Raw genomic sequence first — 14,057 nt, 5'->3', positions numbered from 1 at the left:
TAAAATACCTAGTACTGTAATTTGAATATTCAGCCACCTATTATTTATTATAAAGAAAAAAGGTAGCAATAATGTTAAGAATGTTCTGAGGTCATCTGTTTAAAAATAAAATAAAAGAAATAATGTCAAGAAGGAAGAAGCACAGAATAACAAATTTCTGGGTTTTGCTGGAATTTAAAATTAATAGAATTTTAAAATATATATTTTAAGTATAAAAATAATACATGTACATTGTAGATAGCTAAAAAATACAGAAGAAGAAAAGAAGAAAAAGATGACATTATCATTAATAATCAAGCTATCACTATTTCCTACAAGTCATGTGGGGCAGAAAAAAGAAATAAAAAAAAGAAAAAAAACCCCAAAAAACAAGCTACCATTGTTACCCTTTTTTTCTATAAAATTTCATATATGGTTGAAATTATACTACATAAAATTTCAAATCTTTTAGCATAATGTTAATATATAAATATTTATGCTGTTAGAAACTCTGTATAAACTTACTGATTCCATAGTATTCCATATCTAATATACCTTAGTTTACCTATAATTAGACATTGGTCATTATTTTTACTGTTTTAAATACTATCTCATTTTTATGCATGAGATTCTTTTTGCATGTTAGATGATTTCCTTGGGCTATATTCTCAGGGTTGGAATTATTGGGTCAAAAGGCGTGATGTTTTCAAGTTCCTTGATCTTTAATGCCAAATTATTTTCTAAAAGGACTGTATGAGTTTATGCCCTTTTTAGTAGCATATGACTAAATGTTAAAATTATGTATCTTAAAACTTTTCCTTCCATTTGTACAATACCATTCCTTTGAAGGACTTCATGCTACACCACACTTCCAAACTATAACCCAGAAGTAAGAGATGAGGGTGGGCGGTTGGAATAGATGAATCCTTGCAGTTTATTTCATCAAATGCAAATTGAATATATAAAATTTAACAATTGGTGTGTTACTGTAAGCAGTTTTTAACTAAAAGAGAAAGAGCAATTGCTACTTCTGCTTCATTGAGTATGAACTTATGGCTCTTCTATTTGAAAAGGTCTTATAAAAGACTCTTACAGCCAGGTAGGCATAGCATTCGTTAGCACACATTCAGTTGATATACTGCTCACTGTTCAGAATAATACTCATGAGGATATTATTTAGACTATATGAAAATTGTTAAACAGGTATCATCTTTGGCTAATAGAATCCATTGAAACTTCCAGTGGTTTCCAGTAGTTTCCTTAAGTCATTGTACCCAAGCACATGCCCTTCCACCTTGAACAATAACCTGAATTCAATAATTCTGATAGTGTTCGCTTCGGCAGCACATATACTAAAATTGGAACGATTCAGAGAAGATTAGCATGGCCCCTGCGCAAGGATGACACGCAAATTCATGAAGTGTTCAATATTTAAAAAAAAAAAAAAAATAATAATGATTCTGATAGATTTTGAAATCTTAATCCACACAAGCAAGCTTTTAAAAATCTAGCAGCACGTCAATGTGTTTAAAATTGCATTTTTGTTTTCATTAATTTAGATATGAAATTAATGCTTGCTAATGTCATGATAACATTACATCAAAGTATATTTATTTCTTCTTTTTCCTCTTAGCTTTTAGCCAGAATGTTTGTTATTTGTGTTTTCTGTTCAGAATGTTTAATTAAAAAAACATAGAAAACTTTCTTTAGCCCTTCTTGGCCATTGCTTTGGAAATAGGTACAGAAATGACAAGATGAGGTCAAAAGCTGATCTTCCTTTTTCTTCCCAGATGATTTGTTGGGTTTCAGTGAGAATGAGCTAATCAGCATTTAGATAGAGGATTTAGTAATGATTATTATTGGTTCCTGCCTCATGGCAGAAATCGTGAATGCAGTTACCTCTCTGCATGCATAGCATCCTTGTAGTAAAAGACAATCTGAGGGTGATCTTCTAATACTGCACTCACAGTGCTCTGTGAAACTGTGAACTGAAAAGAGAAAATATTACAGTTGTCGAGCCTATTGTGTTTGAAATGTAAACATTCAGTTTTAAAGATTTTTTTCCTTTATGTTCTAGATTGGGATTTTAACCAGGACATCTGACAGTGAGGTAATGTGCGCTTGGCATCATACTGTTCGTTATAAATTTCTGGCAGTGTATTTGTTGGCAAAGTTCTGTGAAAGCCGTCTTGGTCCATTTGTTTTTTCCTGACAATTCTAGCAAATGTGGAGCCAGTGTTTTCCCCCTTCATTGATGAGTCCATGTTGCTTTTCTCTCTGGTTCCATTTTAACTGTCACCAACAAATGATAGCCTGTTTTTTGTAATTGCCTTGTTGGATGACTTGCCTTGGCAGTTTGACAGGGTGTGGCTCCTGCTCAGCCATCCGCCTGCTGGCATACAGCATGAGGCTGAGAGCCATGTTAGTCCTCCTAGTGGGTAGCCAAGAAAGCAGGGCTTTTCAGGGCCCTGCTTGGTAGCTCTTTCCAGACCTCAAAGTGTGTGAACCCAAATCAGATTTGGCTTGTCAGATAGGTTTGCACATTTGAATTTTGAAATGTTCTAAGATGTAACTTTATAAACATTAAATGAACTCTGAAGTCATTCAGTCTACCACTCAGTATGGCAGACAGGTAGTTCAAATATAGTTCAAGTAAATTGGTAAATTTCTTGATTTCCTATTTATCTTATATGTAATCTTGAACTTCAGTGTGTATTTTTAAACTAAACTCAATGGTATGTCATTGCTAGAGTAACTAGTAGAAATACCAGTCAGGGACAAAGGCCATAAACGGTTTGATACAGAAGTAGTTTAAATGATTAGTATGTTTAAGAGCATTAGAGTTATCTTAAGATAATTTGTGGGAAATCAAGAATGTTCAGATTTTAGGGTTCCAATAAATACTCCTTTTCCCTGCTTTTTTCCAGTTAGAGGAAGACATAGGAGCAGACAGGTGGAGATTTTAAAAGTCAGGTTTGTGGCTAATAAAAGCTGGATGAAGGGACATGGTTCCAGTGGGCTTCCCAGTACTTCACTACATTTCTGTTCTCTTGAAGCTACAACTTCGTTCTGAGATAGGTAGGATGCTGAATAAAAGAAATTTGGGATATACGTTTACCTGCCATGTCTGAAGTTTTTTGAGGGGTAGGAAAACAGTGATTCCCTATCAAATTTCAAATGAAAATGTGCAAAATGTCTTTTCTTTTCTAGAATTGCTTAGTCTCACTGGCATTTATTTATATGTGTTTGTGTTCTATTTAGGTTCCAGATGTAGAATCTCGTGAAGACCTAATTAAAAATCACTACATGGCAAGGATAGTGGAACTCACGTCTCAATTGCAGCTGGCTGACAGTAAGTCAGTGCATTTTTATGCTGAGGTGAGTGGACAGTTAGTTATAATAGGTTGGAAGTTTTTCCTAACCCCTGCAGGAGTTAGGTCACTGTTTGTTCTTCTGCTGTTCAGTAAAAGACAGAAGTCTTTGTGTTCTGTGTCTGTACATGTCTCTGACTTTGGTTGGAGTTCTTATTGATTAGTCTACATACCAACCAAAAATCTTTATTTCAATAAGTATAAGACTGATTTGTCATTTCTAACTTACTGTAAGATACCCGGGAGACTTATAGGTAGTCTTTCCTATGGTCACATAACATATGTTTTGGAGCATTCTTGTTACAGATTATTTGTTTTAGAGTTATGGACAGGTGGACATTTACAGCTCAAGGAAATTTTATACAGGCAAGTTAAAAAAGCAAAATATGCCTGATTTTCTAAAATACTTTTAAATTTCTAAATGATAAGTTTATAGAAATTAATTACTATAAATGATAAGATGAAAAATATAACATTTTCAACCTTTAAAACATATACAATCTCACTTTTTGTTACATTTTCCTCTCTCACCAAATAATTTTTTAAAAAGAATTAGAGGCCCGCCCGGTGGCTCACGCCTGTAATCCTGGCACTCTGGGAGGCCGAGGTGGGCGGATCGTTTGAGCTCAGGAGTTCGAGACCAGCCTGAGCAAGAGCGAGACCCTATCTCTACTAAAAATAAAAAGAAATTATATGGACAGCTAAAAATATATATAGAAAAAATTAGCCGGGCATGGTGGTGCATGCCTGTAGTCCCAACTACTCGGGAGGCTGAGGCAGGAGGATCCCTTGAGCTCAGGAGTTTGAGGTTGCTGTGAGCTAGGCTGACGCCACGGCACTCACTCTAGCCTGGGCAACAAAGTGAGACTCTGTCTCAAAAAAAAAAAAAAAAAGAGAAAAGCACTACGTGGCCTTTTGTTACAAGAGGCCCGTTTGCCATTCTGGTACGTATCTTGCTCCTACTCTCTAAACATATATATTGCTCTTGCTCTGTAAATCTATCTTGTCCTTCCTCAATAAACTTTGTTTCATGCTTAAAGAAAAAGGAAAAGAAAGCACTATGCAATATAATCAATAAAATTATACACAATTCATTGAGCAGAAGGGGGAAAAATGAGGAAAGAAAGAACATATATCGAAGAGTAAGAAACAAGATAGAATGGATGCGGTTCAACATATAAGAGTGCCTTTAAGGTCTCTGATTTGAAACTTTACATGAAAAGGTCAGTTATAGATGGCAGACGGAGAATTATAATGTTTAAAATTGTTAAAGAAATTGAAGAAGAAAAGACAACATCCGTTATTGGAACCTGAGTTTGTAATTTTCTTCTATACTGCAGAAATGGAGAGGTTGATAGGAGGCCAGTTGCTAGAAGTGCAGAGGTGCTTTGTGTCTTTTTCCTGCTAAAATAAATCATGTGCTCAGTGTTGTTCACAAGCAGCCATCACATACATGCTTGGTAAGCTGATCAATAGTGACAGCTTGTTGGAATGCAGAAAGCAGGGAGGACAGCAGACCGGTGACTTGCAGTGGAACTGCTGTGGCACTGTCTGAGCCACGCAGTGCAGCAGGCAATCGTATTCTCATTGTTTGCTTCCCCGACTGCTGTCTAAGTGTCCCAGACTTGACTGTCATCTTTATGAGGATCTCTGCCTAGAATGTCTCTCTCCCTCTTTGTCAGCTTCGGTGCTGAGCACAGAGTGGATATTTATTTAATAGGAGGTGGTTGATTCGGTTGGCTGAACTGTCCTAAAATTTTCTTGTGAGAAATGAAATGAGTAACTGAGGAATTTTGAGGCCGTTTTATTTCCAAGAGATTTGTTTATTTTAGTAAATGTCTTTAGCATGATTGTGACACAAGCATTTTTAAATTGTCCTAGTTTTTCCTCATTCGTAAACAGGAAGTGGTGACCCCTTGTATGACTTTACTGGAATGGTTAGTCTGAGCGCCTGATGTCAACACAGCATTCAAGTATGTCTCAATAGATCCTCCTTGTCAGTCTCAATGGCCTTATCAGAAAGTTTAGTGATCCTCTTAATCTCATGCCCTCTGTGAACAATAGTGTGAAATAGGATTTTTCTTTCTGATCTATTCCGTCTCTGAATAGTCTAGGTTTGGTGGAACCCCCATAGAAAGCAGCCAGGATCTTTATGGTCCTGCACTCATTTTTTTCCCTTGTAGACAGAGCATAATCTGTAGGGTAGGATTATAGAGCTTTTATTGTTCCTGTAATGTGATCTCCAATGAAGGACTTAAAACATAAGAAAAATGTCTTAGAATCCACATTGCATGGGCGGAAGCCGTTGATAACTTTTGAAATAATCACTTCCCTTTTCATCCAGTATAACTATAAATGGATCCTGGGTAAATGTAGAAAGTTCTTACGTTGTTTATAACCACTCGTCATCAGGCCAGAGCTAGAAAAAAAACACTGATGAGCTTGAGTTGGTAGACTTTTTTTCCCTGACTAAAATGATGAGGGTGGGGGACCATTTCTTTTCTATCTGTGTGTACTCCAATGTGGGGTACAGTGTTTGTAGGTGTTCAGCAGATATTTGTGGAATGGATGAATGGCTTTTGGCTTTGGGAAGTGTTTTTAGTAACCTTCCCTGAAGCAACTTTGGTTTCAGAAAAAAAAAAAACGCTGCCTTTAGTAATGGAATGTTTTCTGCTTTTACAGTGCCGAGCACTCTCTAAAAGACTGGCCTTGGCTGAGAAGTCTAAGGAGGCATTGACAGAAGAGATGAAACTTGCCAGTCAGAACATCAGCAGACTTCAGGTGACTTCATAAATGTTACCTTAGCAGTTTTAATGTTTTTTCATTGAAAGTTCCCCGGGCAGCAAAGTCAGAATTTCCTTTCCAAAGTAGTGGCATTTGACCTCTAGACATGCTTTCTTTTCCAACCACTTTATTTCAGACTCATTTTAAAGTAACATCTTACTTATGTCAGGCAAAAAGTGGTTGCACTGTTTGTTTCTCTGACTTGATTTTAATTTTAAATCATTTTATAATTAGTGTTTGCTTAACTAATACTTATCTACCCATAATCCTCCTTTCTTTCCCCTTCCTTGTAAATACCTGTCATGGTGGGCTGTAGGCATGTTCTGTACACATGACTGTGTTTCTTCTCTTTCCTGTTTCATAAAACTGACCTAAACTGAAAGGTAGGTCTGCAAAATCTTCCTCCTTCCTTGCTCACTGCCTTATTTTAAACCCTTGCTTTCAGAAAGTCCCTGTTGATAAAAACATAATACCAGGCAAGGAAAAACACATCAGCACAGCAACACCCACTTCCTCCTCATTTCAGATTAGTTTATCAGATTAGTTAGTACAGGATTAGATTTTAGGGGGCTGAAGAGAGTGTGAGGGGTGGGAAGAGACCCTCTGCCAGATGCTGTCTGAGAGGGCTGTGGGATGGTGGGAATGGTTGAGGCCTCACCTAAGGCTCAGGGAAACCGAGGGGATTTGGAAAGATCGTGTAGCCCTCTGACTTTTCCTACGATTGTATACCAGGAATAGAAAGAAACCATTACATTTTTGCAAAGAAATTATGAGCATATTTTGAAGGATAAGAGAAACTTTTTTCCCATTTCTTTTAACTTTATTCTCTTGTCTTGTGCCTTAACCTACATGCTAATTGACCAGATAGACCATCTTTATTTTAGTTGCTTTTCCCAATTTTTAAAAATTGTAAAAAATTGATACATAATAGTTGTACACATTTTGAGGGTACATGTGATATTTTGATACATGATGCATAATGATCAAATCAGGATAATTGGTATATCTGTCACCTCAAACATTTCTTTTCTTTGTATTGGGAACATAAAGTTCTTCTCTTCTAGCAATTTTGAATTATACAATAAATTATTGTTAATTATAATTTCCATACTCCAAATTATTTTAGGAGTTATAAAAGCTTCAGAGTGGTATGACTAGTGGGGTTTTTATTTTTCTCTATTCCTTTTTCTCTCTTTTTCTTTGCTATTTAGGATGAGCTAACAACTACCAAGAGGAGTTATGAGGATCAGTTAAGTATGATGAGTGACCACCTGTGCAGCATGAATGAGACGTTATCCAAACAGAGAGAAGAGATTGACACACTCAAGATGTCCAGTAAGGTATGTGAGGTGAGGTGAGGTAGTCTCTTTGCAATATAATATTTAGCAAAAGGTATTTCATTGTTAGGCATTTCAGGAGCAAAAGGTTATGAGATTGAAAGCATTTATAAATCATTTTCCTTAATATCATTTGTCCTCTTGCCCAAAGTAAAATTAAATGTCTTTGGCCGAGTTAAAAGCTGAGAAAGTCTGATATTGAAGGCTTTAATGCTATATTTGCTGCTTTTTGGCACTTTTGCATTTCTGCTACTGTTGTATAAGAGTTAGGGGGACTCACAAAGGGCTTCGGAGGGGGATTGCTCTTCATTTATAAGAGTCTAAAATGATACTGTTGAAGAAGAACCTTTAGAAAATTCATTCTCATAAATATCCATATCACCTAGGAATGTCTTACCCTTTAACTCCAGAGACTTCCTTTGATTTCATTTCCCATAAACTCTCTGCTTGTTCAGACCACGGTTAGTAGGTTTTGGGTGATGGGCTTAGGTTGAAATGCATATCCATAGACCATTTCTCTATTATTGTAACATAAGGTATATAGTCTTTTGCCCTGAAAGGTAAATCTTGGGAGGCCGGGGGCTCAGTTCTGTGCATCATCTCAGGTTCCTAGCATATTTTCCTAACTCAGACAGTATTATACCCCCACCAGCTGGAACTTACTGTCTCTAGCTCACAGTCTCTGGGATCTGCTGCTGCCCTTTATTGATTCAGCAGGCATTTATTGAGTTCCTGCTATGTGTACTGGGGAGGAAAGAGAGATGAATGAAGCAAGGTTTTATTTCAGCATCTGTTAGCGGTAGTGTAAGGCAGCATTCTGCTCATTTGGGGTCTCCTTGGAAAATATGTTAATGCATTGGAATCTGCATTATATAATTTTGTTTGTCAGTGTAGTTTCATGATATTCATTGACCTCTTGCTGCTCTGGAGGGTGTCTGATGCTTCTCTGGGCCATCTCTGTGATGACTGTATCCAGCCAATCTGGCCTTTATTATGGTTCTTCAGTTACTTGTGCTTCAGGAAACTTGAGCTTAGAGGTAGGGGGTGGAGAGTTGGTCCTCTTGGAAAATGCCTCCCTTAACCCTTTGATCCTGCGATATTTTCACCAGAGCAGTATCTAACTCACAGGTTATATTTATAGTAATGGTAGAAAGCACACACATTGAAGAGATCATGTTTTGGTTTTTCTCATGGTATGTATAATTCTCATGGTATGTATAATTTATTTTAATGGTAGTATGAGAAATCCTGTTTTAGAACCTAACATTGGAAAGAAGTAGCAATGCTTCTAGGAAAACATTTAGTCTCCAGAGCTGTAGAAGTAGTTTCTTTTTTTTTCAGACAGAGTTTTGCTCTGTTGCCCAGGCTAGAGTGCTGTGGCATCAGCCTAGCTCACAGCAACCTCAAACTCCTGGGTTCAAGCAATCCTCCTGCCTCAGCCTCCCGAGTAGCTGGGACTACAAGGTGCACACCACCACGCCCTACCACGCCCAGCTAATTTTTTCTGGTTTTAGTAGAGACTAACCGTTTTTTATTCAGCTTCATGAAATCTTATACTCCCTTGTCTTTAGAACAAGGAATGTTTGAGGTTTTGCTAAATCCAAGATAGTAGCTTTCTTTTCTTTCTTTATCACCTACCTTCAGTCCCTAGAAGGCTAGGGTCCATAGAAGTAGAGAGTGAAACATAACAAACTGCTTAGTGATTACTGAATAAAGTTAACAATGTGGTAGTTATCAGCTAGCCTCCCTTTTGGAAGCTGAAGTGTTCCACAGTGAAATATGGCTTTCAGACAGCTTGGTTATAAACTATGTGAGTTTTGTTTTTTTTTTTTTTGAAGTTTGTGTTCTTACTGTTGGTATTTTTCTTTGCACAGGGAAATTCTAAAAAGAACAAGAGTCGATAGTTTTCAAATAGCTGGTTGGCGACTGTTCTTTCCAGAGCTGCTTCTGCTGCACAGAGCCGCAGGGCCGAGACTCCACGTCCAGTCCAGGAAGCCGAAGTGTTGTTGGACCTCGTAAACTAGTCAGTGTTATAAATGGCCTTGAGACATTTAGAATATATTTGTAACCAATAAGGCAAATACAGAATTTGATGTTGGCAGTAAAATGGAAAACGATACACATACCATGGATATTGTAGGTTTCCTTATGCTGTTTTTACTGTGCACTTTTTAAAATTAGGTTTTAATTTCAGTATGTAAGAACAACAAATATTTTGTATATTTTCAAATTCAATTATATGGTAATCAATTTGGTATCTATGGAATAGATATATGTTTCTGGAAAAAATGCTTAAATTGTCAAACTGTCATTACTTCTTACTATAATTGAAAACAGTCTCCAGATTCTTTTTTAAAGATTTATTCATATTCTCTCTCTGTCTCTCTTTCTGTCTCTTACTCTCTTTCTCTTTCTCTCTGTCTCTTTCTCTCTTTGAGGGGGAGGGAGTGAATCTTGCAAACTTCCGATCTTGTGGGTTTATGATCATTGTCTTCAGCTCTTCGGTACTCTCTCTGTGTTAGAGTAATAGCTAAAGGAAATTCATGTCAATAAATTCGTACTTACATCAAACTTTCAGTCTCTCTATGAAAATTTGATAAAGGAAACTGAAGCCTATTAAAGTAGGCTTTACAAATGTATCAAATCCCAATTGACTTAGATATAATCTAATTCCCCAAATTGGAATAATCGTATGGTTAATCCTTTAGTAAGGCTCCTGAGTTTTGGCCTTGAAAGCTACTTATAACTGCACTTCAAGCAAGGACTCTGAGCTCTTTAAGGCTCCCCTTGGTTTCTCCCAGAAACATTTTATCATTTCAGTGTCCATCTCAGGGGTGTCTCTCCCAGCACTCCCCACCCCCTACTCGCGAGGCCCTAAATATGTGGCTCCTTTCTGAGTTGCTTGCACAGGCCCATTTTACCCCTATATCCAAGTCCCCAGATTAGCTGAAGGGTTCCTGAACCCCTTTCCTCCCCACCTTCCTGCCTGTAGTGCCATCTCCCTTGAGGCTACTCTCTAGGCAGTTGCCAGTCACCCTCCAAAATGTTTTACTCTATTCACCTGAGTGCCCATCACCAGCTTCCCTCCCTGCGTAGCACAAAGGCCAGCTCCTGGGCCTCTGCCCTCAGTCCTCAGCAGCCTGCCATAGACACAGACTCTGGCTGTTATGCCCAGTCCTCACGGCAGTGAGAGGGTTTGGATCCTGACTTGGGAGCCTCTGGGTTAGTCAGTTCAGTGCCATTCTTCTCGGCCCTTCAGGTCCTACCCCCTCGCCCTCTCTCTTTCCTGTGCCCTGCCCATTGCCAGTTCTCTATCAGCCGAGCCAGCTGTTTTCACTGTAACTATGCCTGGGCCCCCAGACACTGTGAGGGAAACATCAAAGAACCATGCTGATTAGCTCCGTCGTACACTTAGGGTTTCAAGCCCCTGCCAAACTTCCATTGTTCTGGGACAGTCCTTCTCTCCTTAAGCCGTGTCCCCCTCATTCTCAGGGTCTACACCATCAAAACCACAGCCTCTCAGCAGTAAGTACTTCTCAACCACCATGCTTGTTTATATATGTACCCATCCCTACAGCTCTCCTCTGCTTCAGAGGCAGAGGTGTCCCTGCTGCCCTCAAAGCTAACCTGTTTCTGATGTCGTAATGCCATTCTTTTTCTAATGCTTGTTTTTTTCACTTTTAGATCTTCAATTTTTCATGCTGCTATCTCCTCGCCCTCAGCTTCCAAACAGACTGAACTTACCCCATCCTTTAAAGAGTTTAGACCCCGAAGCCAAACTCTCTGGGTTCAAGTCCTTGTAAATGAGTTAGCATTTGTGTGCTTCAGTTTCCTTATCTGTAAAATGGGGATATTGATAATATCTACCTCCTAGGATTTTTGTAAGGATTAGATGAATTAATGTAGATGGCCTAGAAGAATACCTGGTATAAAGGTTATTTTAGTAATACATGTTACTGGTAATATTATTGTTATTGCAACTTCTATTATTTCTCTTTCTCCTTCTCCCTTTGTCAATATGCATTCCCTTTTACTGCCAGACTCTGTGGAAGAGTAGTCAGTCTATAGTTATTGTCCTCCCACCCTCACCATGACCCATTTGCCCTTTAACCTGGGGTAGTCAGTCAAGCTCCTTTGCCCACCGTTCTATTGAAATTGTTTTGAGCGTTGCCAGGAGCCACCTCATTGCCAAGTCCAGTAGCTTCTTTTCATTTGTGCTTTTGCCTCAGTTTTATATAATGTGGAACACTCTTTCTTCCTCACTTTCTCTTTTGAGATCTTTTTTTTCCCTTGGTTTTTCCAACACTACTTTCTCTTATATTCTTGTTCTTTCTCCCTGTGAAAATTCCTTCTCATTCTTTTCTCTGGCTCCTCTTCATCTGTCTTTCTTTTAAATGTTAGAGTTCCCTGAGGTTCTCTCCTGGTTTCTCTCAGCTGGTCTGTACTGATATATTAACAGTCTTTTCAGCTTCGACCTCTTCTGATCTACACCCAGAGTTCTGCCACCCTGTGAATTCTCTACCAGGATGTCCCACAGGCAGCTCGCAATTTAAGAGGCTCATTCAGTGTTAAATTCCCGCCCCCAATTTCTCCCTTTTCTTCTTGCCATCTCACCAGACCTGTTTCTTGCTTTATATTCATTCATTCAACAAATATTTATTGAGTACTTGTTACATACTGGTCACGATCTTAAGTGCTAGGATAAAAAAAAATAGACAGGTACCCTCATTGAGTTATCTTAGCGTGGGAAAAAAAAAACAAGAGAAGTAAAATGTGTAATGTGTTTTAAGGTTATAAATGCTGGAGAGAAAGAATAAAGTCAGGAAGGGGGACAAGGACCTGATGGGACATTGCTTTTTAGGTAGGAAGACCAGAAACAAAAGATGTGGCATTTGAGGAAAGATCTGAAGAAGATGAGGGTGTGAGCCATGTGGATATTCAGACAGCAAGAAGAGCAAACGCTAAGGTCTCGCCGTGGGAGTGTGCCCTGAGTGCCGGAACAGCAAGGCCAGTGCTGGTGGAGTGAGGTCAGAAGGTGACAGTGGCCAGATAACTGTGTCCTGTAGGTTGGGGAGGCTTTGGCTTTGACTCTTTTTTTTTGAGACAGAGTCTCACTCTGTTGCCTGGGCTAGAGTGCCGTGGCTCACAGCAACCTCAAACTCCTGGGCTCAAGCAATCCTACTGCCTCAGCCTCCCGAGTAGCTGAGACTACAGGCATGTGCCACCATGTCCAACTAATTTTTTATATAGTTTTATATATATATATATATATATATATATAAAAAACTATATATATTTTTTAGTTGTCCAGCTAATTTCTTTCTATTTATTTAGTAGAGACGGGGGTCTCGCTCTTGCTCAGGCTGGTCTCGAACTCCTGAGCTCCAACAATCCGCCCGCCTTGGCCTCCCAGAGTGCTAGGATTACAGGGTGAGCCCCCGCGCCCGGCCTGGCCTTGACTCCTAAGAGTATTATTAATGGGAAGCCTTTGGAGGGTTAGGGACAAAGGAGTGATACCTTCTGCTTTAGAATTGTTGGCTGTGCTGCTGAGAGTGCATTATAGGGGAAGAAGGATGGAAGGAGAGAGCAGTTAAGCTGTTGCAATAATAGGAGTCTATGGAGAGATCACGGTGGCTGGGACGGTGGTGGCGGCAGTGGGAGTTGCATGAAATCTGTTTCTAGATTTATTTTGAAGACGGAATATAATTCACTCACAGATTTATCTAAAATTTTAACTCTTTTCCCCTACACTTCTATTAGTTTTCTCTACTATATTTTACTCCCTAATGCTTACCATAATCTAACCTTTGATATGTTTTTCTTATTTATCTTATTTATTACCTGTTTTTACCTCTAGAAGATACGGCGCCTTGAGGCAGGTGTTTTTGTCTGTGCTTGTTCCTCGTGCCTAGCACACTGCCTGGCATCAGTGAATATTTGTTGAATGAATGTTGATTGGACAGGATGTGATGTGTGAGGGAGAGAGGAGTCAAAGATGAAGGCTGAACAAACTTTACTGAGAGGGGGGCCTGCGGGAGAAGCAACTAGCTTCCACCTAGTTGTAACATAAGCCAGAGACCTGGGAGTCTCCTTTGATCCCTTCCTGCCTCACACATCTCATTGGTTATCTTGTCTTACTGAATCTTCCTGCCTTTGCAGTATGTCTCAGTTCTAACCTCTCCTTACTCAGTACTTTAAATTGAGCCCTGGCTACCACTGTCTGGACAACTCGTCTTCTGTACTCCAGTCCTCCCACCCCTTATGCCAGGTCAGTCTTTCTAAAACATGTCTACATGGCCATTTTCCTGATGGAAACCCTTTAGAATTGCTCCTCACTGTCTGCAGGGTGAGAGCTAGTAGTAGTGTGTACGTGTGACACTTGTCCAGCCGGCCTGGGCTCACTTTCTCCTCCTTCTCTTCCACGCACCCAGTGTGCTTGCCCTCTACTTTTATAAAAACTCAGACCTCTGGGTCAGGAAAAGTTTCACTTCTCCTGAGCAATGGGCCTATTTTCCTCCTAGATACAATGCAGATCTTGGGATTGTTTCCCTCTCTGCTTTTGTGGCTAAGACTTGTATCGCCCTCT

General features: G+C 39.1%; 1 protein-coding gene and 1 non-coding gene across 4 annotated transcripts in view; both read left to right on the top strand.

Moving 5' to 3' along the window:
- PPP1R21 (protein phosphatase 1 regulatory subunit 21) overlaps positions 1–10,040 on the top strand; it is a 55,175-nt gene extending 45,135 nt beyond the window's left edge. For 2 of the 3 annotated variants that reach the window (XM_069493915.1, XM_069493914.1), the window contains 4 exons: positions 3,241–3,357; positions 6,033–6,131; positions 7,346–7,474; positions 9,346–10,040. In XM_069493915.1, the coding sequence (XP_069350016.1) occupies positions 3,241–3,357; positions 6,033–6,131; positions 7,346–7,474; positions 9,346–9,375 (375 nt within the window). In that variant the 3' untranslated portion in view covers positions 9,376–10,040. Of the gene's footprint in view, positions 1–2,056; positions 2,090–3,240; positions 3,358–6,032; positions 6,132–7,345; positions 7,475–9,345 lie in introns of all 3 variants that reach the window. The other variant, XM_069493913.1, reaches the window with a different exon arrangement.
- LOC138400361 (U6 spliceosomal RNA) lies at positions 1,308–1,414 on the top strand. Its single transcript, XR_011236258.1, has one exon. It is a non-coding gene; the product is annotated as a U6 spliceosomal RNA (small nuclear RNA).
- Positions 10,041–14,057: the final 4,017 nt, after the last annotated feature.

The sequence above is a fragment of the Eulemur rufifrons genome, chromosome 19, assembly GCF_041146395.1.
Source record: "Eulemur rufifrons isolate Redbay chromosome 19, OSU_ERuf_1, whole genome shotgun sequence".
NCBI lineage: Eukaryota > Metazoa > Chordata > Mammalia > Primates > Lemuridae > Eulemur > Eulemur rufifrons.
This window is presented reverse-complemented; position numbering and strand designations above follow the sequence as displayed.